The sequence below is a fragment of the Rhineura floridana genome, chromosome 12 (genome assembly GCF_030035675.1).
Source record: "Rhineura floridana isolate rRhiFlo1 chromosome 12, rRhiFlo1.hap2, whole genome shotgun sequence".
NCBI lineage: Eukaryota > Metazoa > Chordata > Lepidosauria > Squamata > Rhineuridae > Rhineura > Rhineura floridana.
The window spans coordinates 32,476,176-32,502,154 of record NC_084491.1 but is presented as its reverse complement, the minus strand read 5'-3'; the positions used below and the strand labels follow the sequence as shown (position 1 = coordinate 32,502,154).

The 25,979-nt window shown below is 41.0% G+C and overlaps 2 protein-coding genes across 15 annotated transcripts in view; both read right to left on the bottom strand.

Annotated features, from left to right (window-relative positions):
- Positions 1–4,195, bottom strand: part of NFRKB (nuclear factor related to kappaB binding protein) — a 37,300-nt gene extending 33,105 nt beyond the window's left edge. Inside the window, exons 1-2 of one of the 2 annotated variants that reach the window (XM_061592752.1) lie at positions 3,902–4,195; positions 3,288–3,414 (exon numbers count right to left, since the gene is read on the bottom strand). The gene's annotated coding sequence lies outside the window, so the exon portion shown is untranslated. The remainder of the gene's footprint in view (positions 1–3,287; positions 3,415–3,901) is intronic. The other variant, XM_061592751.1, reaches the window with a different exon arrangement.
- A 4,648-nt stretch (positions 4,196–8,843) lies between these two features.
- Positions 8,844–25,979, bottom strand: part of PRDM10 (PR/SET domain 10) — a 107,005-nt gene continuing 89,869 nt past the window's right edge. For 11 of the 13 annotated variants that reach the window (XM_061592655.1, XM_061592656.1, XM_061592653.1 and 8 more), the window contains 7 exons: positions 24,662–24,862; positions 24,201–24,347; positions 21,960–22,127; positions 18,757–18,897; positions 12,237–12,405; positions 11,618–11,730; positions 8,844–9,901 (listed from right to left, as the gene is read on the bottom strand). In XM_061592655.1, coding sequence (XP_061448639.1) covers positions 9,692–9,901; positions 11,618–11,730; positions 12,237–12,405; positions 18,757–18,897; positions 21,960–22,127; positions 24,201–24,347; positions 24,662–24,862 — 1,149 coding nt within the window. In that variant the 3' untranslated portion in view covers positions 8,844–9,691. Of the gene's footprint in view, positions 9,902–10,314; positions 10,404–10,791; positions 11,253–11,617; positions 11,731–12,236; positions 12,406–18,756; positions 18,898–21,959; positions 22,128–24,200; positions 24,348–24,661; positions 24,863–25,979 lie in introns of those variants that run through there. The other 2 variants (XM_061592663.1, XM_061592662.1) reach the window with 2 other exon arrangements.

Here is a 25,979-nt window from a genome sequence, read left to right as displayed (position 1 = left end):
AGATTTATTCTTAAATGAACAAGATTTACATTCAAGGCAGTGTATTTTATTAAACAGATATTGCCAAACCAACCAAGTTTCTGTTGAGTGTTTATTTAGTGCCCCTTACAAGAACTAATGCATATAATTTATCAAAAGAACTACACCTCACTTATCTCTGACAAAAATTCAGACAATAAAAAATGAAGTCTCTGTGATTTCATCCCCTTACAGAAGAAAAAAAATCAGAAGCTTATCTGTTCTGCCAGTATTAAGTAATTGCAAGACACCAGATTTCAATGACAAGTTTTACCATCAGCCATCTAGTCAAAGAGAATTCCCACTACAGCCTCAGAGGAAAATCTGGTTGTATACATTATTATTGTTCTTCTTTTAATATTTGTTGCCTTTTGGCTGGTTAGTCTAAGCTAAGGTTCATTAAGCTGAGATCCCAATGACAGCAAGAGGACATTCTGTTTCCATGGCCACACACCTTTCTAATTTCATTATAAAGAGTTGCTGGCTGCATCTACATAAAGCGCTAAACCATGTTTTGTTCAACAAACCACAAGTTGTCTCATAGTTTAGCAAACAAGACATGCCTTGTTTGGCTTGTTTTCCAACTCTTCTTGCCTTATGCCTTTGTAGCTTGGTCAGTGTCTGGGATGGTGTGGCTAAATAAACCAAAGCTGTTGGGTTCACACATAACACCAAGCCATGGTTAAAACAAGCCACAGTTCCTAAACCAGCAACAAACCATGGCTTCACATTATGGTTTGCTGCCAGAAAACAAACCATGGGGCTAGTCTGCTGGGGTGGGTTTAGACATTCAAACAAATCACAGCTTGGCTTTGTGCATGACTACAGGCTGCTAAAAGTGAAACAAGAACATTGGTTCACCTAGACATATCAAGATCATGTTTTCTTACTATGGAACATTCAAACCAAAGTAACTACAGTACATTCATTTGCACTCACAATCCCAAACATCTTTTAGAATCTCTCCACCTACATACATGTCTTAAAAAAGTGTGGGAAAGCACCATTCATCTTTTTAAATGCAAGCTGGAAAAGGGCCATGGGGTAATTTTCCATTCTAGAGTACTATGAAGAATTCTGTTAATTACCGCATTTGAAACGCCTACAACACTTATCTGCAAAACACCACATATAGCATGGAAGGGCAAAATTAATCTGACAGCTAAACCCAAAAATGTCTAAAGTATGTATAGATGTGCACAGTTAAATGGTTGCATTCCTAAACTTTAATTCGCTGCCTCAGACATTTAAACTTGAGTAGTAGATGCAGATATCAATATAGTCTATTATTATTTTAAATGAGATAGCATCTATCAGATTAGCAATAGCTGGAAGTATTGTTATTTAGTTTCAAATTCAAAACAGAATTTCTGTGCATACTGTTCACACATCATAACAGCTTATTATGGTTCTACTTGAATGTGTTAAATAAAACAAAATATTAAAAAATCAGAAAAAGTTCACAAACTATTAAAAGCATCCTTATAAGGACTATTCAAGATTTTATTTGTTTTCTTACAATTATATCCCACTTCACTCCATTATGGGAGGGAGGCATACTTGTTGTACTCAGTAGGTCTCCCATTCAAGCATTGCTCAGATCCAGACCAGATTAGCTTCAGACAGATGGCAGCCTCATGTACCTTTAGATCGGGGATGGGGAACTCTGACCCTCCAGATGTTGTTCGACTATAACTCCCCTCAGCCCCAGAAAACATGGCCAATGGCCAGGAATGATGAGAGCTATAATTCAGCAACATCCAGACAGCCAAAAATTCCCTGCACCTGCTTTAGACCTGATCCTAGGAAAAGCAGGATTTATATGTAGGCTTATTAACTTCAGACCACTGAACAGCCTGTCTAGTAGAGTGCTTAGAATTGGACCTGGGAGATCTGGGTTCATATCCTTGCTCAGCCATGAAGCTTAGTAGATGTTAATGGGAGAATCACAATCTGTCACCTTGATATCTCATTGAGTTGTGAGGATAAACCGCAACAACTCTGCTAGGAGGGGTATAATATTTCTTCACCATCACAATCATCATTGTTTACTTATATGCCACTTTTCCATTTTAAACAAAGCAGCTCACTTCTTTGTTTTTAAAGATTATTTTATTATGTTCATAATACTGAAAAGTTATTTTTGCTTGCTGTTATATTTGTTGTTACTGCTTTATTGTTTTTGTTATTAGGAAATTGTTTTTGCAATTGTTTTTGAGATGTACTTGTGTTTACCTTGTTGTGAGCTGCCTTGAGCACAATTTTTTGTGAAAAAGCGGCATACAAATAAAATGATGAATGAATGAGCTCACAACATCACAAAGTTTACATAAGATAATTCACTAATTACAAAATTGAAATAACCATACAAACAGGCTAATGAAAGCATCTCATAATAAATACACACCATTACATTTAAAAATCCACTGATAATTCAGAACAAGGCCCAACAATAAAAATACAAGAACATAAACCTGATAGCATCAAAACTAATGTATCTCCAAAGCTTAATCTTGATCAACCTATTAACGCCTTTTAAATATTATGCTGTGCTAATAAGATGCCTTCAAGTTACCAAGTAAGAGATTTTTCAAAATAATTTTAGTACAAACGTTTGTAAGAATTTACACAGTAAATTTCCAGTGATGTGGGGCAGAAAATTTTCCATTTTATTTTTCCAAAGAAATTTTTCTGCTTCATAAGTTCATTAGTAACAATGAATGGATGCCAACTGTAAATAAATATTAGGCAAGGTGGGCAGTCCCAAAGTGTTTAGCTTAGTTAATACAAGTAAAATAAAAAAGCTAAATTAGCTCACTCTCCAGTGACCTTTCAATGGAAAATTACCCTAATCTGCATAGGAAATTTTTCTGGAAAACCAACATCACTGAAGATTTCATCTTAGAAGAGGCATTCCCTCCTGTGTGTGAGAGAAAATGGCAAATGCCAGGTAGAAGACATACGTGTGTGCAACATCTAAAAACAAAGGGCTGTTTCCAGTGGTGTATTTCCACTTACACTCATGCACAACATCCCACTTTCACCTATTTCACTATAATTACCACAACCCTTTATGTCATACCCTATACTGTTCTAGAAGGTCCTCATTTCAGCAGTAACTTTTTAGGGTGAATAAGGGGAAGTGAATGGAAGCGTTTTGCACCAATGCAAAACCATAATTGCGTACCACCCAAAAAATACACAGTTCCTCTGCCCATGTAGAACAGTTTTCCCCATTAAACAAGCTTAGCCAATCAGCTACAACTCACATTGTTAATGAACTAAGAGTCTCTTTGATTAGGCAATGGTCCTCATTTGTACATCACGCACCAGTGCAGAGGGCACCTTACTGCAGACTTGCACAGGCAACAGTGACAGTTCCCTGCCTCCAAGGAGCTTACAGTGCAATAGAGACAATGGTGGTGGGGGAGAGAAAGATGGGAAGGAAGGAGAACGCAAGCAGAAGAAGAAAGTGAGAAAATACAGTTCTCCCCCGCATCCAACTTTGCCTCCCCAATATTTTCCCCCACAAGGAACCCCCTAATCTTCCCTTATCTCCCCACATTATCTCAGGTAATTTTTGCTGCAGCAGACTAACTACAGAGGAGGGCTGTAGCTCAGCCGTAGAGCATCTGCCTTGCCTGCACAAGGTCCCAGGTTCAATCCCCAGCATCTCCAGGTAGGGCTGGAAGAAAATCCTGTCTTAAATTCTGGAAACCCGCTGCCAGTCAGTGTGGACAATACTAAGCTAGTCAAAGCTTCAAATCCCCCTCCTCAAAGGATGATCCACAGGAGACCTTTATTACTCTACACACACCCCTCTTTCATTTATTGCCTCAGAAGCCCTTGAGGCGACTGAGTGGCTTCCCCCCACTCCCCTCACCTGCGCCCGGCTCAGGCATTCCGTTTCCAGGTCGAGAAGTTGACTGGGGTGGCGGGGGAGAGGGCAGAAGAAAAGCGCATGCGCGGAAGCAGGCAACAGCCCCCTCCATTGGAGGCGCGGTAACGCGCCCTGCCTGTTTCGTCGCTCTTCGGCCCACAGAACGAGCGACACTTCGCGCATGCGCGCCTCCCTGCCCTTGGCCCAGATTGTCTTCTTCGTGCAAGTAGCGTAAAAGGGTGAGAGCGCGCAGCCGTGTTCTTCCCGGGGTTCCTCTTGTGTCTTCTACGCACGCGCCGCGCCGCGAGGGCTGCGCTTAGGTCACTACCCCGCGTCCCTTGTGTTTTCCGTTTGGGTCTTCAGGGCGTCTTTCATGGCATTCGGGAGGCTGCTTCCGTGGAAATTATTGGAGCCATTGATTTTAGTGGGGGTTGTTTCTGGGTAAACGTGCACAGGATTGCGACATATAGCCCAATCCTGATGCACAGCTACTCGGAATTGAGTCTGAAGGAGTTCAATGGTAACAGTTACATCTAGCTTAGTATTGTCCACACTGACTGGCAGCTGGTTTCCAGAATTTAAGACAGGATTTTCTCCCAGCCCTACCTGGAGATGCTGGGGATTGAACCTGGGACCTTGTGCAGGCAAGGCAGATGCTCTACGGCTGAGCTACAGCCCTCCTCTGTAGTTAGTCTGCTGCAGCAAAAATAACGTAGAGGCATGTAGCTCCTTTACGACGTAGCCATGCATCTGAGAGTGGGCTCCAGTCTGTGAAAGCTTATGGTTCTGCTGCAATAAATATGTTAATGTACTGCAAGGCTCTTTGGAGGAAGATAGGGCTTCTTTCTGGGTAAGCGCGTACAACTGAGCCCGATCCCACGATGCATGCATGTTTAGCAGTAATTATCCCCAAGGCCAATTCAGTGGGCATTACCTTTGAGTAAACATGCATCATAGGATCGAGCTGGATATCTTTCTATTCTCGTAGGACGTGTATTATACAGGCCCAGCTTTCTCTTATTAGCTCTCAGAAGAAGTGTTTATGTTTATAGACAGAGTATGGCTATGAAACACAGCCTGCTGTGGTACTTCAGTTTGTTTGACATGAAACTGGTGATGAGCAAAACTAAAGTTACCAGCTGGGAGTAAGACCTGTCAGGTGCTGGGTGGGTTGTTTTTTTCTTTTTGCCTGAGGCAGATACTCAACAGAGACAGGTTTTTCCAACAGAGATGCAGTGATACACAAGGCTTACCTTGTTGCATTTCTGCCTATCACATAGGTGCTAAAAGTGCAGGAGCCTGTGTGTGTGTGTGCACTGTAATTTTGGTATAACATAAATGTAAAATTGCTGTGGAAGATATAGGGAGGTGCTTCTGGCTGTTCCCCCATCCCCCACATACATAGAATTTCTATAGTCATATCAGGACTTTACAATGCAAATAAGTGAACAGGAGTCAATACTGATTTTTTTTCTAGCAGGTGTCTTGTGCCCTTTGACAACTACAGAGTATAGAGAAAGCACCATTTAAAACTTACAGCATAACTAAACTTCCATACTGAAACATGTTTTGCCTGCTGATTTCTGCCTGTTTATGCAGCCATGTTAATGCAATTTTAGTATATGTGCTGCCGAAGCAAGCACCTACTATTATTAACCTTGAGCCTGGGAGTCCTTGGATCAAATACCTCCTCAGCTCTGCTTTGGACATGTTTTCCATGGATAAAATGACAATGATTGTAATTCATCTCCTAAGTGAATGTACAGGTGAACAAAGTTAAGTGAAAAGCACTTGCAGCCTGGTGCTTTGCATGATGAAGTAGAAATAAACCCTGCTGAGTATTATTGGGCCTGACTCCCAAGAAAATAAGTGAAGGATAGCAGTTCTGTGTGGAGTGTGCCTGGGTGTCTGCAGGGGAGGGCATTTCCTCACCCCCAAACCATAATCCTGAGATTCTCGGCTATCATTTGTAGAACCTGAGATATTAGATAAAACATACAGGCAATATTCTCATTTGTTGTGCCTGTCCACTTTCTGGTATTTTTAGCCAATTGAATTAAGTCATCGCAGATCTAGCCAATGAGACAAAGAGAAGGTTAAACACTCATTATCTCTAGGCTCTTGGTTTAAGTCTTTTCTGCTCTTCTTCCCCAGTGGAGGAGTGATTGCTGTCCCACATAAAATAATTCAGGTATCCAGGATTTTAGAATTGGGAGTGGTATATCAAGTCAGAAACAACAATTAGTAGCAGCAGCAAAGACAGGTGTTCATGGCCTTTCTAACTCAGGTTTTATTTTATGCAAAACCACGTGGATTTTCCTGCTGAGTTTGTAAAGATTTTAAAAATCAGTTCATTAATGCCAGTGCAGATAAAAGTTATTATTACACCCATATTGTAGGGACCAAGACTGACTGAGATAGTGTAGGGTACACCATCCCTGAAAATTAGCCCAATGTTGTTACACCCATTTTACTGACGATTGCAGGGGGTGGGGGAGCAGTGCATAACAACCCTGAATGTAGTCCAGGGTTGTTAAGCTGTGTTTTAGGTAACTTATGTGGGAAGGGGACTGTGTGGGGAACGGCCATAGCTCAGTGGTAGAGAGCATCTGCCTTGCATGCAGAAGGTCCCAGGTTCAATCCCCTGCATCTCCAGGTCGCCCTGGGAGAAAATCCTGTCTGGAATCCTGGAGAGCTGCTGCCAGTCAGAGTAGACAATCCTGAGCTATATGGAGCAAAGGTCTGAATCGGTATAAGGCAGGTTCCTAAGTTGATTGTAGCAGCAGTGCAGTTAAGTTGCTGGTGGAGATGAAGGGAACCAGGGAAAAGAACTGAGGGTTCTTTTCTGAGTGGAAAGATGTTGTCTGGATGCAAGACCATCTGTAAATGGACAGCAGGTCTACCCATTGAGAGCCAGTGGAGGAGCAGTAGACCTGGAATACAAGTTTCTCAGCAGCCAGGTCTGCCCAGACCTCGCCACTGCTTTCTCGCCAGATCCACCAGAAATGGGAAACCTCTGATGCTAGTTATATTTAATTTATTTGGAGTATTTCCTTTCCCCTCACCCCACAACAAAAAATCCTTGTGACCTCCATGAGAGTGAGGTATTGAAGCTCATTGATTTCAATGTAGTTAGGCATGCTGAAAAGGTTCAGGCTCTAAAACAGCTATGTAAATAAATAGGACTGAAATCCTACACATACTTACTTCAGTGTAAGTCCTACTGAAGTCAGTGAGACTTACTTCTACATACACTTGTTCGGGATTGCACCGTAAGGCTCTTGCGTTACTTTGACTACAATCGTAAACACACTAGTGAGCAAGCTTCACTGGGCTCAATGGGCTTTTTTCTGAGTAAGTGTGTATAGGATTGTATTGTTATACTCAACATGTAAGAGTGAAACAGATCCCTGCACCAAAGGGAGTAAGTTAGAATCGCTAGGAAACCACAAATCAATAGTAGTTCATATATAAAATGGGGAAAAATATTTGCTTTCTTTTTAAACCTAGGAAGACTATTAACATACATCAATCATTCACGGAATGTACAATAAACATAACACTATTAAATAAGACAACTAGATAAGCTTCAAACTTATCTCATGAAATGTTCTGATGTTAATGCCCAGCAGTCTTAGCAGTTTGAGAGAAAGAAGTACATTGGGTTGTATCTAACCAAGTTGTTCCAGTCACACAAGGATTTCCATGTGTGCAACAGAACGTCCCCCTCCCTCTCCTCTCCTCGTGCATCCTCCCCCTCCCCCCCATACCACCACCTGGCAAATCTGCTCCTACATTTTTCTAGAGTGGCTAATCAGAAGTAATAAAGTAGCCATGTTTTTTAATAAAGGGCAAGAAGATTGAATTATGAAATCAAGCTTGGAGCATTGTAATGTTTGTTGAGAACAGAATCTCTTTCTCTCCAATCCTTTCTGCATTACATGGATGTCTGTTTTACTGGAATTAATTGGTTTTTTCTTCCAAGTAATAGGTTTAGGACTGAGATGCCATGCTGATTGTGTGATGGCTGATATGGCCTGAACAGCTTCTATTCCTATTTAAATGACTTCAAAATGAAAAGATAAAGCTGCTGCATTTTATATACTATTCATCACATCACAGAGAGTTGAAGATGAAAAAGAAGCAACAACTCTTAGTGCCAGGAATAAATGCAGTATGGTGCACAGTGGCATCCCAGAAACACAGCTTAGGATGGATAATATATATATATCCATATTAGTTAGTATATATCTCCTAACAACAGTAAAGAAAACTGTAACTTCTGTTCTCCCCAATATTGCAGTTGAAATGATTGGTTTAAAAAACAAGCAGACTTTTGAATGTGAGCTGCACTCAAATAAACTAAAGAAACAGCTTCTCCTTTATCTGGTCACAGATTTTATCCTCAGCCTACCTGAAATGCCTCTTGCAGCACAAGCTGCCGTGAAATGAATGGGAGGTCTACAAGAGCAGAACAGCTCTCCAGCACAGACCCATGAATCTCAGTAGTATGCCTTACATAGGAGATGTCTCTCCCCCACCCCCCGGCTTATTCAACCAGGCAATCTTTTGAAATGGTTTTTGTTGTTGTCCAATAATAGTGGACTGCTGTCTGTGTGTGTGCTTCCTGAGTGCAAGGCCATTCATATTATGATACAGCCCATAGGAATTAGCAGCAATTTTTCATACAGCACCTAGCATGGGGTGGGAGGGGGAAGAAGACTGAAAAGGTTTTCAGGCAGCAGCAATATACCTCCAGATACTGAAGGAGGTCAGATTTATCTTCCAGTACTGTGATGGAAAGGGCCTCTCTAAAAGCAACTGTGTAAGGAACACAGTTCAAAGCTGTTCTTTCCTTTAATAAAATACACTTCAGCTTTCCCCTGCCCACCAGTCCATTCTCTCCTGATACAAGTTGGTAATAAACACATTGAAAGCCACTGAATACATTAAAACATCACTGAGCCTTTTTATTGGTTTCCAGGGGAAGGAAATCATCCCTCTAGCACAGAGAGAACACAGTAAAAAAGGTGAAGGTTTAAACTCAGTGTTACCTTTATATGCTCCTCTGATTTGAATAGGTTTGAGATTTGGGAGGGTTCCGAGATTGCTTCCTTCATACTCTCCAGAACTGAGTATCAGGACAGGGCAGATGGCATGTAAACTGTTCACAAAGGTCCCAAAAAGAAAGCATAAAAAATAACTTATCTGCTGCACAGCTTCACAGTTTCACTGACCCAAACAGTGTGGGAAATAATGGTTTCTAATTGCTCCTTCTTTTCAGACAATTTGCTTTTTTCTTGCTTTTTCCTTTTCCCAAGGTGTTATATTTCCTTCTTCCTTGGCTACTTAAGAAATAAAGCCAAAAGACATGTAATTAGCTACTAAGGCAGACTTCCAAAACAAACAAACACCTTTAGGTATCAGAAATGGACATGAGGCGTATTCTACCAGCAGTTACATGTTTAGCAAATCTTTTCTTTCACTGTTGTAAATTTATCCACAAATGAAAAATAAAGGCTCATCTGAAATAAATAAATAAAGTCCAGAAGAAGCTTAGTTTCCATTTTGTTTTACCATTTTTTGTTCAGGAGTCCCAAAAATGGTGGCATCTTAAAATGGCTGTATCTTCTTTAGACTTGAAATTCTACAATACAGCATGAGACGTAGAACTTCCAAGTTATACAAATGAACTTGTTAAAACAGCTCTTGGTGCCTCAGATATTTAGGATTATGATCTAAAAAGTTCTCAGATTCAACTGGATCTCCTTATTTCTTTGCCACGAAGGGAGTTCATGGCTTTTCAATGTGCACGTCACTGCTTCCGTTACCGTTGGTGGTGGTTGTTATGATGTATTGTGTTGTTTGCTGCTGATTAGCTGTTTGTGATGCCAAGGAGTCAGAATGTGTTGATGGCTGAGACAGATCCACTTCTACACCACTGGAAAGTGATAGGTTTGGCTTTACATCCAGGTCAGGTGGACTTTCAGCTATTACATAATGCTACAGGGAAAGAAACCCATATAAGTTATCCTTTTTTTCATGTTTTTCTCTTATATCTTCAATACATGATTTTTGCCTCAACTTCAGATGTAACAGATAATGAATATACAAAAAAGTTGGATTAATTAAACGAAAGCAGAAACACTAAAATAAACTGGTGTTTGCTATACCCTGTGACACATACATGATATATTTTTTAGAGAAGGAGGTCTTGGAGTTGGATTAGTTCTTCCTTAAATATTTCTTGATATTTGAAATGACTCTGAATTAATATTTGTAAAATAAAGTACAGATTTCTTGAATGTCACAGACTTTCATTGTGCTAAGCACTTTTACAGAATTCCTCTAGGTTCTAAAACAAAACACTCAGATATTTACGGATATACCATGTAATTTCTGTTTTTTTTCCCAAACTATGAATGTTGGTTTGTGTTTCAATCTTGTACAGATTCCTGTAGTCCAGCACATCACTTAGGTCTATTTCTCAGAAGTCATTCTGAACCTGAATACAAATATTCAAGTACAAAATATAGAAAGTATCAGCTTTGAAGGGTGCATAGGCGTATAAATTGTAACTAGTCCTGGAAAATTTAGGGAAGGCCCTATGAAATGAATCTTTATTGCTCAGAGCCATAGGCTACCACAAGAAAGCCCTATGTAACTTTCAATTATTACATCCAAGAATTTTGTTTATTTATTAGTCCAGCCATAATAATAATGCTTAGCATGTATCTCACATATTTCAAATGTTCAAAGTAGAGATGTGAAGGCATGGGAAAATTCCGGGTTTTTTCCGAAGCCTTTTTTGTTTGTTTTTCTGAAAAATTGAAAAAAATGAAGAAAAAATGGTTTATAGAATGTTTTATTTTAGCATGATGAATAAAATGTTTCATTGAATCTTGGTTCCCCCCTTTTTCTCATAGAGAGCCAGTATGGTGTAGTGGTTAAGGTGTTGGACTATGACCTGGGATACCAGGGTTCGAATCCCCACACAGCCATGAAGCTCACTGGGTGCCTCTCAGCCTCAGAGGAAGGCAATGGTAAACCACCTCTGAATACAGCTTACCATGAGAGCCCTATTCATAGGGTCGCCCATAAGTCGGAATCGACTTGAAGGCAGTCCATTTCATTTTCCTTTTTCTCAGTTCGTTTTATGGGAATGGATGCTTTATATCTGCTTGACATTGGAGGACTACCGGAAACATAAATAATTTTCTTTGTTATTAATGTTGATGATTTCTTTTGGTTTTTTTAAAAAACTTTTTGCCTGCTGCTCATAAACTAGGAAAACGAAAGAGGTTCCTTACAGTTCAGGTGTTCCTTACAGTTCAGGATCTTGTAGATCCATTTGCTACAAAAAAAAGTAAAAATTTTAAAAAGTAAATTCAATTTGTAATGTTTGAATAAAATGTACTTTTAATATACCAAATGTAATAATTTTATGCCAAACCAACTTGTACATAATTACATTTGATACTCCTGAAGTAACAAAGTGCCTTTCAATCTGTAAAAAGTGCTAATATTGCATTTTTTCAATTTTTCTGAAAATTTCCATTTTTTTCTGGGGGGAAAAACAGGAAAAAACTGGTTTTGTTCCATGACTTCAAAATTTCTGGAAATTTTGCATCTCTAGTTCAAAGTACTTTACCTATATTCTCTCAGTAATCTGGGAGAATAATTTCAGTCCATGCCTAAAGCTGCCATCTTCCTTCTTACCTGGGTGACAGCTTTCACTTGTCCTGTGTTCACAGTAGTAACAGGAGTACCTACGGCTGTCTCTGCAATCACATATTGACCCTGTTGGATGGGCATCATCTGAATATCGGAGGCTAGAGGATAGAATTCAGAAGATAAATACAGTTAGGCTGCAGTCTTAACCATGTCTACTCAGAAGTAAATCCCACTGAATTTAATTGGGCTTACTCCAGGATTACAGCTTAATCATCATCAGTATGAAAAATGTTCAGTAGATCAAAAGTAAAGCCTGAGGACTAACTGCAGGCCATTTAAGTCTATATTTCAGTATGTGGTTTTTCAATATAAATATTATTACTAAAAAGGCCACTGTGATTATTGAGGTTAAGGTTGAAAACAAATGGCCCTAGTATCTGTAGGGTGCAAGCAGCATTAAAAAAGTAAAAATAAAGGTGCCATCTGGGATCTTGGTAAACTACTCGTGTGACTCTTGTCAAGGCTAAACATGGCATCTAGCAATTGTTCCTCTTTTAATGGGCTTCTCAACCATTTTATTAGATCACAGGTTGGAAACAGTGAATGAGGTGCAGGCACTTTTTTAACACCTCAGAGAGCAAGGAATAGCATTTATGATACATACGATAGCTGCGGAATGAGTTCCATGTACTGGAGAGATATGTTTGCTGGACTGAAGAGCCTTGCTGTGATTGGAGAGTTTGGCTTTGCGAGGAGCTGGTTGTCTGCATCTGCGAAGGGCTGAGTTCCTGCTGAGATGGTTGGGATGAAGGGCTCAGGGACTGACTTCCCACCTAGAATAATACAAGGGAAAAGCAGTTTACAGCATATGTCTTCAGGAGCTCAAGAATAACATCACACAATCTCCATTTGAAAAACCCTGTTGCTAATCTCCTTAGTCAATGAAAAATCACGACACAAAGCAAGACGTAAGGGATTAATGTTTCAGTCTGCACCTATAGCAAGTGCACCTACTAGATTTGCCTTCACACCCTTCACACCAATAACTTTTCCAAAAGAAGTAATGATTAAATCTACTTCCACCATGGAGCTAAGAACACCTTCTGTTGTTCTTATTCTTTTAGCTTGAACAAATAAACACAATTAATTCAGCAACTACACAATTTTACATTAATAAACATTGCTTTGTATAAAGCAGAAAACAGCCTAAAAAGTATTTAAAGGCTTTTCATTTTTTTTCTCACAACAATGGTTACGAAAAGCAACTAGTCCAAAAGTCACTTAATGAGTTTCTGATTAAGTAGGAATCTGAACTCGGGATTCCTAGATCCATTTCAACATTTGACCACTAGAATGCATAGATTATATTGTACAACCTCAAAAGTACTAAAAGTGACTTGTGTGCAAAACTTCAAGCTATTTCACTGGAAGGATTAGGAACTTACCCGCTGCCTTAAATTGTGTATTTTAGTATAGTGAGTACGGACTTGTATCCAGTGTAGTACTATGTTACTCGGCAGTATGCTTGTTCCACTGGTGAAATCTTTTGCACTGGGGAACATTGTTGCACAAAAGAATGGATAAGCAGGTTGCTGCTGGTAACTTTGTTGCATAATAGATTGTGCAATGAGTTTCTGCTGCATTGGATTACTCTAGCACAACATTAAAACTCTTGCACTAATGGACAGAAAACACTGGATGCAGCTCTATGTATCATATAGCCACGAGAGTGTGTGTATAATATAGCCAGCATGGATTGTTCACGTTCTGCCATGTTTAATTGAAAATAATCCCCATGCCATTCTGATGCTTCCCATAAACTCATTTCAAAATGAAATCTTACAAAACATATAGCTCTGAACTCAGAAACTCTTGCTTAACAACCATCTATGTTTTCATGGCAATATACAAAATAGAGAGACTCCAGAATTCAAAATTTAAAACGAGTAAGAAAAAATCCTGACCCACTGGACTTTTTTCTTTCAGTGGTCTTATAATTTGTTGAAATTAATTAAAAATCAGCTGTGTTCACAGAGTACCTGTAATCCTATTACTGACCTTGCCCTGTACTCTGACCTTCATCTTCTACAGTTTAAAAGTTAAAAAGCATGAGTGATTTTTAATTAATTTAAGGAATTTAAGAAAATCTGTGATAGTGCAGGCATGCCCAAAAAGAACCAATTGTCAGTGTTCTGAAAGTCAGACTAGCAGCTCTTTCGCTTGACAAATTGAGGCCACACCCATGCCAGACATTTATTCTACTTTAAACAGTCATGGCTTCCCCTAAAGAATCCTGGGAAGCGTAGTTTGTGAAGGGTATTGAGAGTTGTTCGGAGATTCGTATTCCTCTGACAGCTCCAGTGGCCAGAGTGGTTAAACAGTCAGTCCCTCTTCCCAGAGAATTCTGGTGATTGTAGCTCGCTGAGGGGACTAGGACATCTCCTAACAACTCTCAGCACCCTTCTCAGACTATACTTCCCAGGATTCTTTGGGGGAAGCCATGCCTATTTAAAGTGGAATAAATGCCTGGGGTGGATGTGGCCAGGGACAGCTTTGGGTTAAATTTGCGTGGCACACTACATGTGTCTGCTATAGAATAAAAAGGTGGGAGAACCCCCCCCCCCAAATAATGATACTGTTAACAGTGTTTTCCTTTTGGAAAGGAAAGGGGCTTTCCCTCTGCCCAGTGCTTACCCACCTAATCTTCTCCACCCTCTCTACCCCTCTCCCACCTTCCTTCCTACCCGTACCCTTCCTCCCCCTCCTTGCCCCTTCCCCACATCAGTTTCACATATTCTAAACATGATTGCACAGAGGTAAATCCCACTTAACTCAATGTTAGAATAAGCAAACTTGCATGTACTCTTTAAGGGATATTTGGGAAATATCCCATGTACCTGTTTACCAGTGATGTAACTTCCTAAAGGGTGGGGTTACCTGGCTTCCTCTTCCTCCTCCTTTGTCTGGTAATTTTTGCATATTCTCCATTAAGCTTGAGGTGAGAGAAGCATCTACATGCTTCTCTTCCAAGATGACCATTATCATGGACTGAGACTTCTACTTTTCTATCTATGCTACAGCCTATGTTTCCTGAACATATGAAAGGTCATGAGTAAACATTCTTTATCTTTTACTTAAGAAGATTGTGTCTGTAATTATTTGTGTCTGAGGGAAAGGGTGGACTGGTTGATTCTCATCCCGCTGCTTGCATTTATATCTCTGCTAAGAAACAGGACCACGAAACTATTCCTATTTCACATATATTTTTAAAATACCAAACACTCAATAAGTATGCAAATGATCAAACCTGCCCTCCCCCTCCACCCTCCTATTCCCTCCCTCCTGCCCCTCCCATTCCCCTTCCCATTCCCCTCCCCCTCTCTCCTCCTCCCTGTGGTCAGTTTCACCTATCCTAAGCATGATTGCATGGGAGTAAATCCCATGGAACTCAATAAGCATGCAAATGATCAAACCTACCTTTCTGCTCCCCCTCCTTCCCTTTCCCTCCCCTCCTCCTCCCCTCCCACTCCAGCCCTCCCTCTTCTTTATCTTGCTCCCCCATTGTCAGTTTCATCTATCCCAAGCATGATTGCAGGGGAGTAAATCCCAGTGAACTCAACATGCAAAATGATCAATCCATTCTGAGCAAACTTGCACAGGATCCCATTTGTTACCTCCTGGATTAAAAAGCAGAGAAATCCATTAACAGGCAAAAAAAAACCCCTTGCAGTTTAAGAATGTACCTATAGCCAACAGATATTTCTATCAGTTTAAAAAGTAGGGAAATTGGGCAGCTATACAGGAGGTGTATATTGGACAGCTATGGGGAATGCACCAGGATGTGTATCTCCCCTCTGAGATATTGTACTGCCCTACAAATTTTTAAAAGTGCAAACACAATTTGGGTTGGTCTTTCACAGTCCAATCCACTTCCTGTGTAATGGCACAGTCCAACTCACCTTTCCACTAGTCTGGGGGGAGTTAAATGCTATGGACCCCCAGTGGGCAGAGGGCCCAGTGGAAGCCGCAAAAATGGGATGTTCTGGGGGCAGAGTCGCGGAAGCAGACTTACACGAGATCCTCCTCATGTTTGGAGCCCTCCCCTGGGTCCTGATCCACCCAGAATCTCCACCAGCCAAAATAACGGTGAAGTAAACAAATTGTAATGGTCATCTACGGCGAGTCTTTACTCCCTGGAACGCCAGTACATGGCAGCAGGCTTCTTCCTTCCCACTTGTTCGCACAGCTTCTGATGGAGGTGGTGCTGAGCCGGGCTGGTGGCTCTCAAGTGGGAAGTGGATGCTGCAGAGCTTTCTGCCGGCCCCTCCTATGCAAGCCCCCCCCCCGCTGGCTTCTCACCATTTGGATTGCTCTGCCCCTTGGAAAAATTTGGTAACATGTACCTCTGAGCATATGGTGAGTGGCGGCAACACCTGTAATCAGGACTGCATCTCCAAAGATGGAGAATTACATTTTTTGTATTTTTTTGGTGTTCTTTTTTGGTGTTGTTCTTACTTTGCTTCTTTCTTGTGTTACTACTGTTTCTACAAACCATCTAACCTAGAAAAATGGATTTTACTTATTATTTATCCTCTATGTCAAATTTATTTTTATTAATTTCAAACCTTTTTTATGGGTTAATATCATATGATGGTTAAGGCAGCCTTTTGTGTTTCAAACTGGAGGTTATGTTCTGTTTCTATTTAAGTGCATTAACGGTTGAATCTGAAACTGCAGTTTGATGTAAAGTTACTGATTACAATATATTGCTACTTAAGCAATGAAGCTAGCTGTTGGAAAAAACAAACTTGGTCTGCCCAAGATGCATGTTTTCAGCCTGCTAGGCTTCCACTTGAAGAGGATGGACATGGTAAATTAAAAACATAGAGCACACCTAAAATTTTGCTAGAATATATTTCACCTGCCACTGTTTTATCTTGTGCAACTGAGGCACTCCTCATGTCCACTGGAGACTATTCTGCAGAATAGTCAGTGCCATTATTCCACAATTGTTTTTGGAGTTTGTTAAATGTAAATTATGCAAAGTGTTGTTGTACTTCCATATTCACAGAAACAGAAGCAAAAAAAAAATTACCATAGGAAACTTCACTAAAATTGCAAAATAAATCAAACATATTTAAAGTGAATATCTGAAGTATATCAACTGTCTTAATATTGTTGCTTCCTCCCTACTAAAACAAGATAAGCACAGCACATGTCTTGCTTCTGTTTTTTGGGCTGATTGCAGGTGTTGCCACCACTCACCATATGCTCAGAGGCACATGTTACCAAATTCTTCCAAGCCACATGGGAAGTGGATTGTACTGTGAAAGACCAACCCAAACTGTGTTTGCATTTTTACAAATTGGTAGGGCAGTACAATACCTCAGAGAGGAGGTCAGGTCTCCTGCACCCTTGGTGCATTCACTATAGCTGTCCAATTTCCCTGCACTTTAAAGTGATAGAAATATCTGTTTCCATAGGTACATTCTTAAACCGCAAGGTTTTTTGCCAATTAGTGAATTTTTATTTAATTAATTTATATCCCGCACTTTCTCTCAAGAAGTTCAGGGTGGCATATATGTGTATGTAACTGATAACTTTAACAACTATAGGCCGGTAGCAAATGTTCCATTTCTGGGCAAGGTTCTAGAGCGCGTGGTCGCTCGCCAACTCCAGGCTCTCTTGGATGAAACTGATTATCTGGATCCATTTCAATCCGGCTTCCGGCCGGGGTTTGGTACAGAAACAGCCTTGGTCGCCCTGTATGATGACCTCTGTCGGGAGAAAGACAGAGGGAGTGTAACTCTGTTGGTTCTCCTTGATCTCTCGGCGGCTTTTGATACCATCGACCATGGTATCCTTCTGGGGCGACTCGCGGATTTAGGAGTTGGAGGCACTGCTTGGCGGTGGCTGTGCTCCTATCTTGGGAATCGTCTCCAGAAGCTGATGCTTGGGGATCACTACTCGAGTCCCTGGGTGCTCCAGTATGGGGTCCCGCAGGGCTCAGTTCTGTCCCCCATGCTTTTTAATATCTATATGAAGCCGCTGGGTGAGGTCATCAGGAGCTATGGAGTGCGTTTCCAGCAATATGCTGATGATACGCAGCTCTATTTCTCCTTTTCATCTTCTTCAGGTGAGGCTGTTGCTGTACTGAACCGCTGCCTGGCCACGATAATGGACTGGATGAGAGCGAACTAACTAAAACTCAATCCTGACAAGACTGAGATGCTGTTGGTTGGGGGGCCCTCTGCTCAGATGGCTGATGTCAGACCTGCCCTAGATGGGGTTACACTCCCCCTAAAGGAACAGGTCCGTAGTTTGGGGATCTTATTAGATCCGCTTCTGTCACTTGAGGCTCAGGTACCCTCGGTGGCACGAAATGCGTTCTACCAGCTTCGGCTGGTAGCCCAACTATGACCCTATCTGGACAGGGAGAACCTAGCCTCAGTTATTCACGCTCTGGTAACCTCTAGATTGGATTACTGTAATGCTCTCTACGTAGGGTTACCTTTGAAAACGATTCGGAAACTTCAGCTAGTGCAGAATGCTGCGGCCAGAGTTCTTACTGGGACGAAGAAATTCGACCACATAACACCTATTCTGGCCCAACTGCACTGGCTTCCAATATGTTTCCGGACCAGATTCAAAGTGTTGGTTCTTACCTATAAAGCCCTTAACGGCACTGGACCGCAATATCTGATGGAACACCTCTCTCGCTATGTTCCTACCCGTTCACTCCGCTCGACGTCTAAGGCCCTTCTCCGGGTCCCGACCCATACAGAGGCCCGGAGAACAGTAACAAGATCTAGGGCCTTTTCGGTGGTGGCCCCCGAATTATGGAATGCCCTCCCAGATGAGATACGCCTGGCGCCTTCCCTGTCATCTTTCCGGCGCCAGGTAAAAACCCACCTCTTCACCCAGGCATTTTAATGTATTTTATGCTTTTTAATCTTATTTATTTTATTTCTAGTTTTCTTTTACTTTGTTTATATAATGTTTTATATTGTCTGCCCAATACACACTTGCTGTATTTTAAATATTGTGGTTTTATCATGTTGTACACCGCCCTGGGAGCTACTAGCTATAGGGCGGTTTAGAAATGCAACTAAATAAATAAATAAATAAATGTATACGTGTATGTAGATATATAGACATATATATTAAGTGAATGTATGACCTACCTGTGAGGATGTTTGGGGTGTCGGACTTGGTTCTGTGACCTGGATATGCTGCACTTGGATGGCCTGCTGCGTGTATGTCTGAGCATCATGCAACTGTCCAACATCCACTGTGGAATGCTGAGACTGGTGAGGTGAAGTAGCCTGGGAGGAAAAAAACCCCATAAAAACACAAACTCCATCCTATAAATCTGATAGAGCTGTGGCTGCATTTAGTTCAGTATTGCGACAGGTCTTAAGAGCACTCTGACCAGGACTGGATTCACACCGGGGGGGGGGGCATGATTGTCTCACACTGTTCCTACTGGTCTGGCAATGTAAGAATGTACAAAATATCTGAGACAGGTAGGATTGTAAGAGTGAACAATGCTAGCATAAAAGTTTAGTATGGTTCTTCCTACATTTTCCTGCTCCATCATGCTAGGTAGCCAATGAGAATGAAATAAAAGTGCGCCAAATAGTATCAAGGTCCATTTAGTCTGTTTCCAAAATTAGTCAGCTAGATGGGAAGGGATCCAGTGTAATGGTACAGCATGTACTTTGCATGCAGAAGGCATCAGCTCAATCTCTAATATCACTAGTTAGAAGGATCTCATGTAGTAGGGATGGGAATGTTCTCAGAGACCTTAGAGAGACTTTGCCAATCAGAGCAGACAATACTAGGAAAGATGGGCCAATGGCCTGCTTTAATATACCGCAGGTTCAGGCCCCTGAAAATCTCACAAAGAGACCATGAAATTTTGGTGCCTGAGGCAGAATATCCAAATGATGGTAAAAATTAACAATGATAGACAATTTGCTGACCTTTAAGAGTTCTCTCACAACCAGCTGCCTAAGAAGGCCATGTTGTCCTTTCTAATAGTAAGACTGGCCTTGTGATTCCCATGTGATTCCTCATTTATTTGTAAGGGTAGCAGTGTGTGATAGAGCCATGGGGAACCAGCAGCCCATAATGTAATTGTCAGGCCTGGGACCTCGGATAGCAACTCTGGACACTAACACAATCTGAATATATCAAGTAATCATGAGACATCACAGGTATAACAGGGAAGGCATGCTGATTAATAAACCCTGTTTTTTAAAAACAAAAACAAACCCTGCACTTAAACCCAAACAAGACATTTACCACCAGCAGAAAGTAATTATCTTGATTTGTTCACATATCTGTAAAAAGTATGTTTTTAACATTACAATTAGGTGCAGATTCTTAAATCAGGCACAGAAAACATTTCTAGAATCTTGCATGCTAAACAAAGCCCAATTAATTTTAGCAATTTCATGACAAATAACCACAAAGGAAATGCAATTGTACAAGAATATGCACTGAAATGCTCAGAATGACTCAAAGGCAGCACTGTTTAGCCAGTTATCAGCAACAACTAAAATTATAGGATTGAAAAGATTATCCGCTCTGCATTTTCAAATCTAGAATTATCAGAAGATATGTCTATCATGCAATCTAGCATTTTAATTAATTTTAATGTATACATAACATTAAAAAAATCTGTGTGTGTGTGTATGTGTAATCAAGCAGGTGCCTTTCTTGTATTCTTTTCGGTGCCTGCTTAAAACATTGCTGTTTAGAAAAGCCTATCCAGACATGTAGATGGTGATGTATACTAATCTCTTTTTAGTTTGCTGCTGCTGATTTTGTCTTTTAAATGTTTTTAACTGTTTTTATTGATAATTTTAATATTTCTTGTAAACCACTTAGAAGTGTTGTTACAATAAAGCGGTACATAAATGTTAAATAAATAAATAAAATCAATTTTGATGTCTTTTGCAGCCCACCTGAAAGGCTCACAACAAATTATAATATATATTAATTTCATATTTTACCCTCCCATTAACCCTGTGACATGATTTCTCCCCTGCCTCCCACTCATGGAGAATTTTGTTTTTACACTGGGACCATTTGTCAATTGCATCCCTCCAAAGCAGAGGCCAGACCTTACCCTCTTAACCTGAACTATCCCAAATGCCCACTGCCATAATTAATCTAATCTGATCTGATCTGAATTCCACCCATTCTCCAAGGAGCTCATGGTACCATGCATGGCATTTTTCTTGCATTTTAAAAATCTTCACAGCAAGCCTGTTGAGATATAGTGACAGGCCCAACTATACTCAGTAAGCTTCATGGCTGAGCAAAGATTTGAATCCAGATCTCCCTGGCTCAAGTCTAATATTGTATCCATTACACCGGAATGGCAAGCAGCTTATGAAGCTTCTCCAACCCACTGGTTAGACCAGTGGTTCCCAACCTTTATGAGTATGGGACCCCCTTTGTAAGCTCAAAAAATTTTGTGACCTCCACCCGCCCCATGCTAATTGCAATTTTAGTCCCTGTTAATTGAAAAAATGGTGCGTGGCAAAATCATATCTCCAAATATCCCTTTCCATTAAACGGTCCCTGCAGACAGGGAGGTGTTGCTTTCTTTTCTTAATGCAAAGGTTGATCAAATTGGTATCCCTCTCCCACACACACATAGTCTGAAGATGTACAGTCCTGTCTCCCAATGTCAGTGGGTTACAGTGTTGAACTAAGAACCAGGTTCAAATCCCCATCCAGCCATGAAGCCCACTGGGTGACCTTGGACCTGACACAGTCTCTCAGCTGACCTATCTCACAGGGTTGGTATAAGAATAAAATGGAAAAGGGTGGGGACCATGTACACCACCTTGAGCAGCTTGGAGGAAAGGTGGGATATAAATGCAATAATAAATAAATTACATTTCTGCTGCAATACCAAGATCCCAACCTCAGCCAACCTGCTGTGCTTTTTTCCCTTTTCTTTAATAATAATCAAGAAGCAGCAATGTGTTGGTGATGGGGATGCTAAATTGTGCACTGCAGACAACAAGGTGCACAGATTGTTTTATAGGCAGACACCTGCCTTCAGCATACCTGAAAAACACTCTGCCACTTCAGCAAAAGTCCTCCCCTCTGGTTTGGAGCAAGGGGGAGGTGCTGTCTGCAGCAGCAGTGGGGAGCATATAGCATCCATGGAGGGAAGGCTTTTTTAAAAAAATCATTTCTTTACTGTTCATGGCCCCCAGGTTGGGAACCACTGGGTTAGACTAAGCCTTTCCTCTCTATTTCATCTTCAAATGATGGTCAATTTTCTCAAGAGGGGCCAAGACAATGTCACAGCTGCAGTGTCTATGACAGCAGGAAACACAAAAGTAAACCAAACAGAACTCACTGGAGCCACTTGCACAACCTGCAATTGTATGTGTTGAGGCTGCTGTAAGCCAGCTGTGGATTGTGACACAGGGATGTACTGGATTCGTGGAAAATCGCCCTGTGGAGTTCGGTAGTCAGTTGTCAGTGTCTGCGAAAGTTCCATTGCTTGAGTCAGTAAATCTGTTGTCTGAAGAAGGGAAACATAAGCAGAGGGATGGTTAGATAGACAGACAAACGCTTGGCAACCTTGTCGTAATTTCATTGCTCAGGAGTCTGCGTCTAAAGATTTGAAATCAATCAGTAGACACAAATCACAGAAACATATTGCTGAAAAGTACAAAATATTACTCACTGCAACCCTGTACCCCAGAGGTGGTACCATCTACCCATCAGCCCAGGCTATCCTGATGACAGTGTGCTACAAACAGAACAGGTGTGTTAGAGAACGGGGCCTACTCAGCAAATAGCTCTAAGTGACTCATGCAGGAGACCCCAAGCCACACGCTGTAGGCCAAATGCACCTCTTTATCTTGCCCTTGAAATTCTCCCCAAGCCATATACCTCAGGGGCTCTGCTTCACATCCCAAATGTTTTGGCTGGTTGGAATGTGTCCTTGAACACTGATAATGCCTCTTGCTTATCTGAATGGAGGATAGAGAGGAGTGTGCGTGTAGGAACTAGCCTACTGTACAATGGTAAAGGTAAAATTTACATTTGTTGCTATGCCCACTTTTGCCTCTGGCCACACCCACCATTTATTTAAAATTTATTTATTTAAAATATTTCTAGCCCGCTCTATTTTTTTCCCAGAAACTCAGAGTGGCGAACAACCTAAAACCAGTACGTAAAAAAGAATAAAACAATAAGATACCAAATCTACATAGACTGAATACAGTTAAAAAATACAGTAATTATATACTCGTTACCATGATTTATTAAAATTCCTATTCTACGTATAGTTAAACGCAACCCGAAAAAGGAACGTCTTCACCTGACGGCGGAATGCCGCAAGTGAAGGAGCCAACCGAACCTCAATCGGTAAAGCATTCCAGAGACTAGGAGCTATAACCGAGAACGCCCTATTTCTGGTTCCTGACAAGTGAACTTGTGAGACTGGAGGGATCATAAGAAGTATTTCTTCCGAGGACCTCAAAGAACGGGAAGGTTCATAACGAGACAACCGGTCAGACAAATAGACAGTGCCCAAGCCGTGTAGGGCTTTAAAGGTTAACACCAGCACTTTGAATTGAGTCCGGAAGCGAAGCGGCAGCCAGTGGAGTTGTTGTAACAAAGGCGTTGTATGGGCTCGAAGGCCTGCTCCCGTCAACATTCTCACTGCTGCACGTTGAACCAATTTAAGCTTCTGAACTGTCTTCAAAGGCAGCCCCACATAGAGTGCGTTGCAGTAATCCAACCGGGATGTAACTAAGGCATGTGTTACTCTCGTCAGATCGGACATCTCTAGAAACGGACGCAGTTGGCCAACCAGTCTTAACTGGAAGGTTGCCCAGAATGGAATGTGGCCTTCTATAGTGCAATAGTTTTTGAATTTCCTGCTCTCAAGGAACCACTTTTCATAGTCTGCTAAGAAAGATCTGCTGGGGAAGAGCCTAGCCATGGTTGTTCATCCTTTGGTGAAACCCAGATTGCAAGACTGTACCCTGTTCTACTTCAGGCAGCCTCTAGAATTCTCAGAAAACACACTGGTTCAGAATACAGACACTTACTCCTGTGCCTTTAGCATGACAGAATGTAGGGATTTTTCTTGGCAGGGAGATAAAGTGATGAGAAATAGATTCACTGGTTAATTTTCAGGTGTTATGCTGCAATTAAAGGCATAGAAACAGAACCAGTACAAGAGATGTAACAGATGCACTTGATTCAAATGGAACAACAAACCATGTTTTGTCATTATGAGAAAGACCTTGCAAAGTATTGGGCATATGCACTACTCACTCCGCTGTTCTCCTTCATGTATGAGAGGAGCAGCCTGAAAGCTTCAGCATTCATTTTTTAGGTAGCTACAGTTCTCCATTATGTCCAACTCAGGGAGCTATGGTTTATCCTAACTGTGCTTAATTAAAATAAACAAGGATATCACACTGTGGTATGATATCTTGGTTTGTTTTAGCTAGCCACAGTCAGAAGAAACTATGGTTTGTCATTATGTTTGAACTGGGCCATAACCTGGCATTTTCCAATGGTTTTATGAGAAGTATATTTCTGTACGCAATATGATTTTATACCCTTAAATACTCACCACAACGGTTTCCCCACCAGTGCTGTCAGCAGTTAAAACTGCAGGGGCAGCACTGATTACAGCTGTTGTCAATGGCACATGTATTGTGTTAGTTGGAACCTGAGCAAACTCAGGGTGTTTCTTGCGAATATGTTGTACCATCTTAGTCTGTGGAGAGGTGGAAAAAAGATAGTTACAGGATGGTTAGAATATCAGTGTTAACCATGGAAACATTAATCATTCCAGCTAATGGGAGCAATTTATTTCACCCAAGTGCTGTGCACCAAGCTCCCAAATGTACAATTAATAATAATAGCAATAATAAGTATTTCAAATTCCCAGTTTAACAATCAAGGTAAGTTTAGGTTTCTCTGATGATAAAATGTGATATAAGAATAGACACACTGAATTTATACATTAAAATCAGCTGAAACTATCAGTGAATAGAATGCACATTTGGAGGTATGATATACACACAGTACCTTACTGCTATACTGCTTGGAACAGTGAGGACAGCAAACTGGCGGTGTTGCTATTGTGCCAGTCAGTTGGGTGTGTGTACTTAGCATGGGATCTGGCTCTCCTGGGCCTGCTGGACGTAGCTTTCGGATACTCGGAGGAAGCTCAGCACCTGGGTGATTTTTCAGAATGTGAGCTTTGCGTTTGCTGGCACTCTTGTAAACCTGTGAGATGAAGACTTGGACCATGAATAAATAATACTGACCACTGTGCTGAAGACAGGCATGTATCTCCATCCACACCATATGCAATCCTCTGTAACAATAATACTTCTTAGCTTGCTCAATAGTTAAATATCACATCAGATACATTGTTTTTCATATATGCACACCATACACACAAGTTTTTTGTGTTAACTACGTTAGGAAGCTATAAATAAGCTAGGATGGGGATGGGAAACCAGAGTCCCTCCAGGTGGTGCTGGACTGCAACTCTCATCACCCCTGACCGTTGGCCATGCTGGCTGGGATGATGGGAGCTATAGTCCAACAACATCTGGAAGGCCACAGGTTTCCTATCACCTGAGCCTTTTGTTTGGTATTCTACATCATTATACAAGATCACACATTTCTATTCTGCATTAATGAATAACGACCACATTAGCATGCACGGTCATCCATTAGTATGCACTGAAAACCCTTTTATCATTCTTTGGCCACCCAGATTGTAAATACAACTGTTAAAGGTGTATTGGATAATCTCCAGTATGAACCCACACAGCGATTGATTCTAGAATTCCATGTTGTATTTGCTTATATAGAACGTTATGGAGCAGTATCTAAGAGAAAAGGTGACTGACTGGTATCTGAGCGTATGAATCAAATTCACGGCATCCTAGGTTGATATTTAGGAACTATTATGCCAGGTAAATACAGTATCTCAAGCTCTTGTTCTCTCAGTTTCCCTGATTGTGGTCACCTCCCTACACTAGGCCAATTTCACTGATTAATCTGGATCGACTTTGGGAACATAGGCATTTGATATTAAAGTAGATTATTCAAATCCTGCAGATTCCAGTTGGAAGAACAAAAGAGACAATAACTTTCAGCTTGTGGAGCAAGACTCTTCTATATCATCCAACACCACAATACAACAAGCCTCCAAATTTATAAAGCACTCTAGAACCTAATGAAACTGCTATTTGGATTCTTAGAAGTAGGCAATGAGCTCAGATCTCAACTTTTCTTCTTCTAGCATTTTTTCATTTAATTTATGAAACTGACAGAAATATTTTTTGGTCCTCTCAACAAGTAAAAAAATTAATCAGAAGAGAAATTTAAA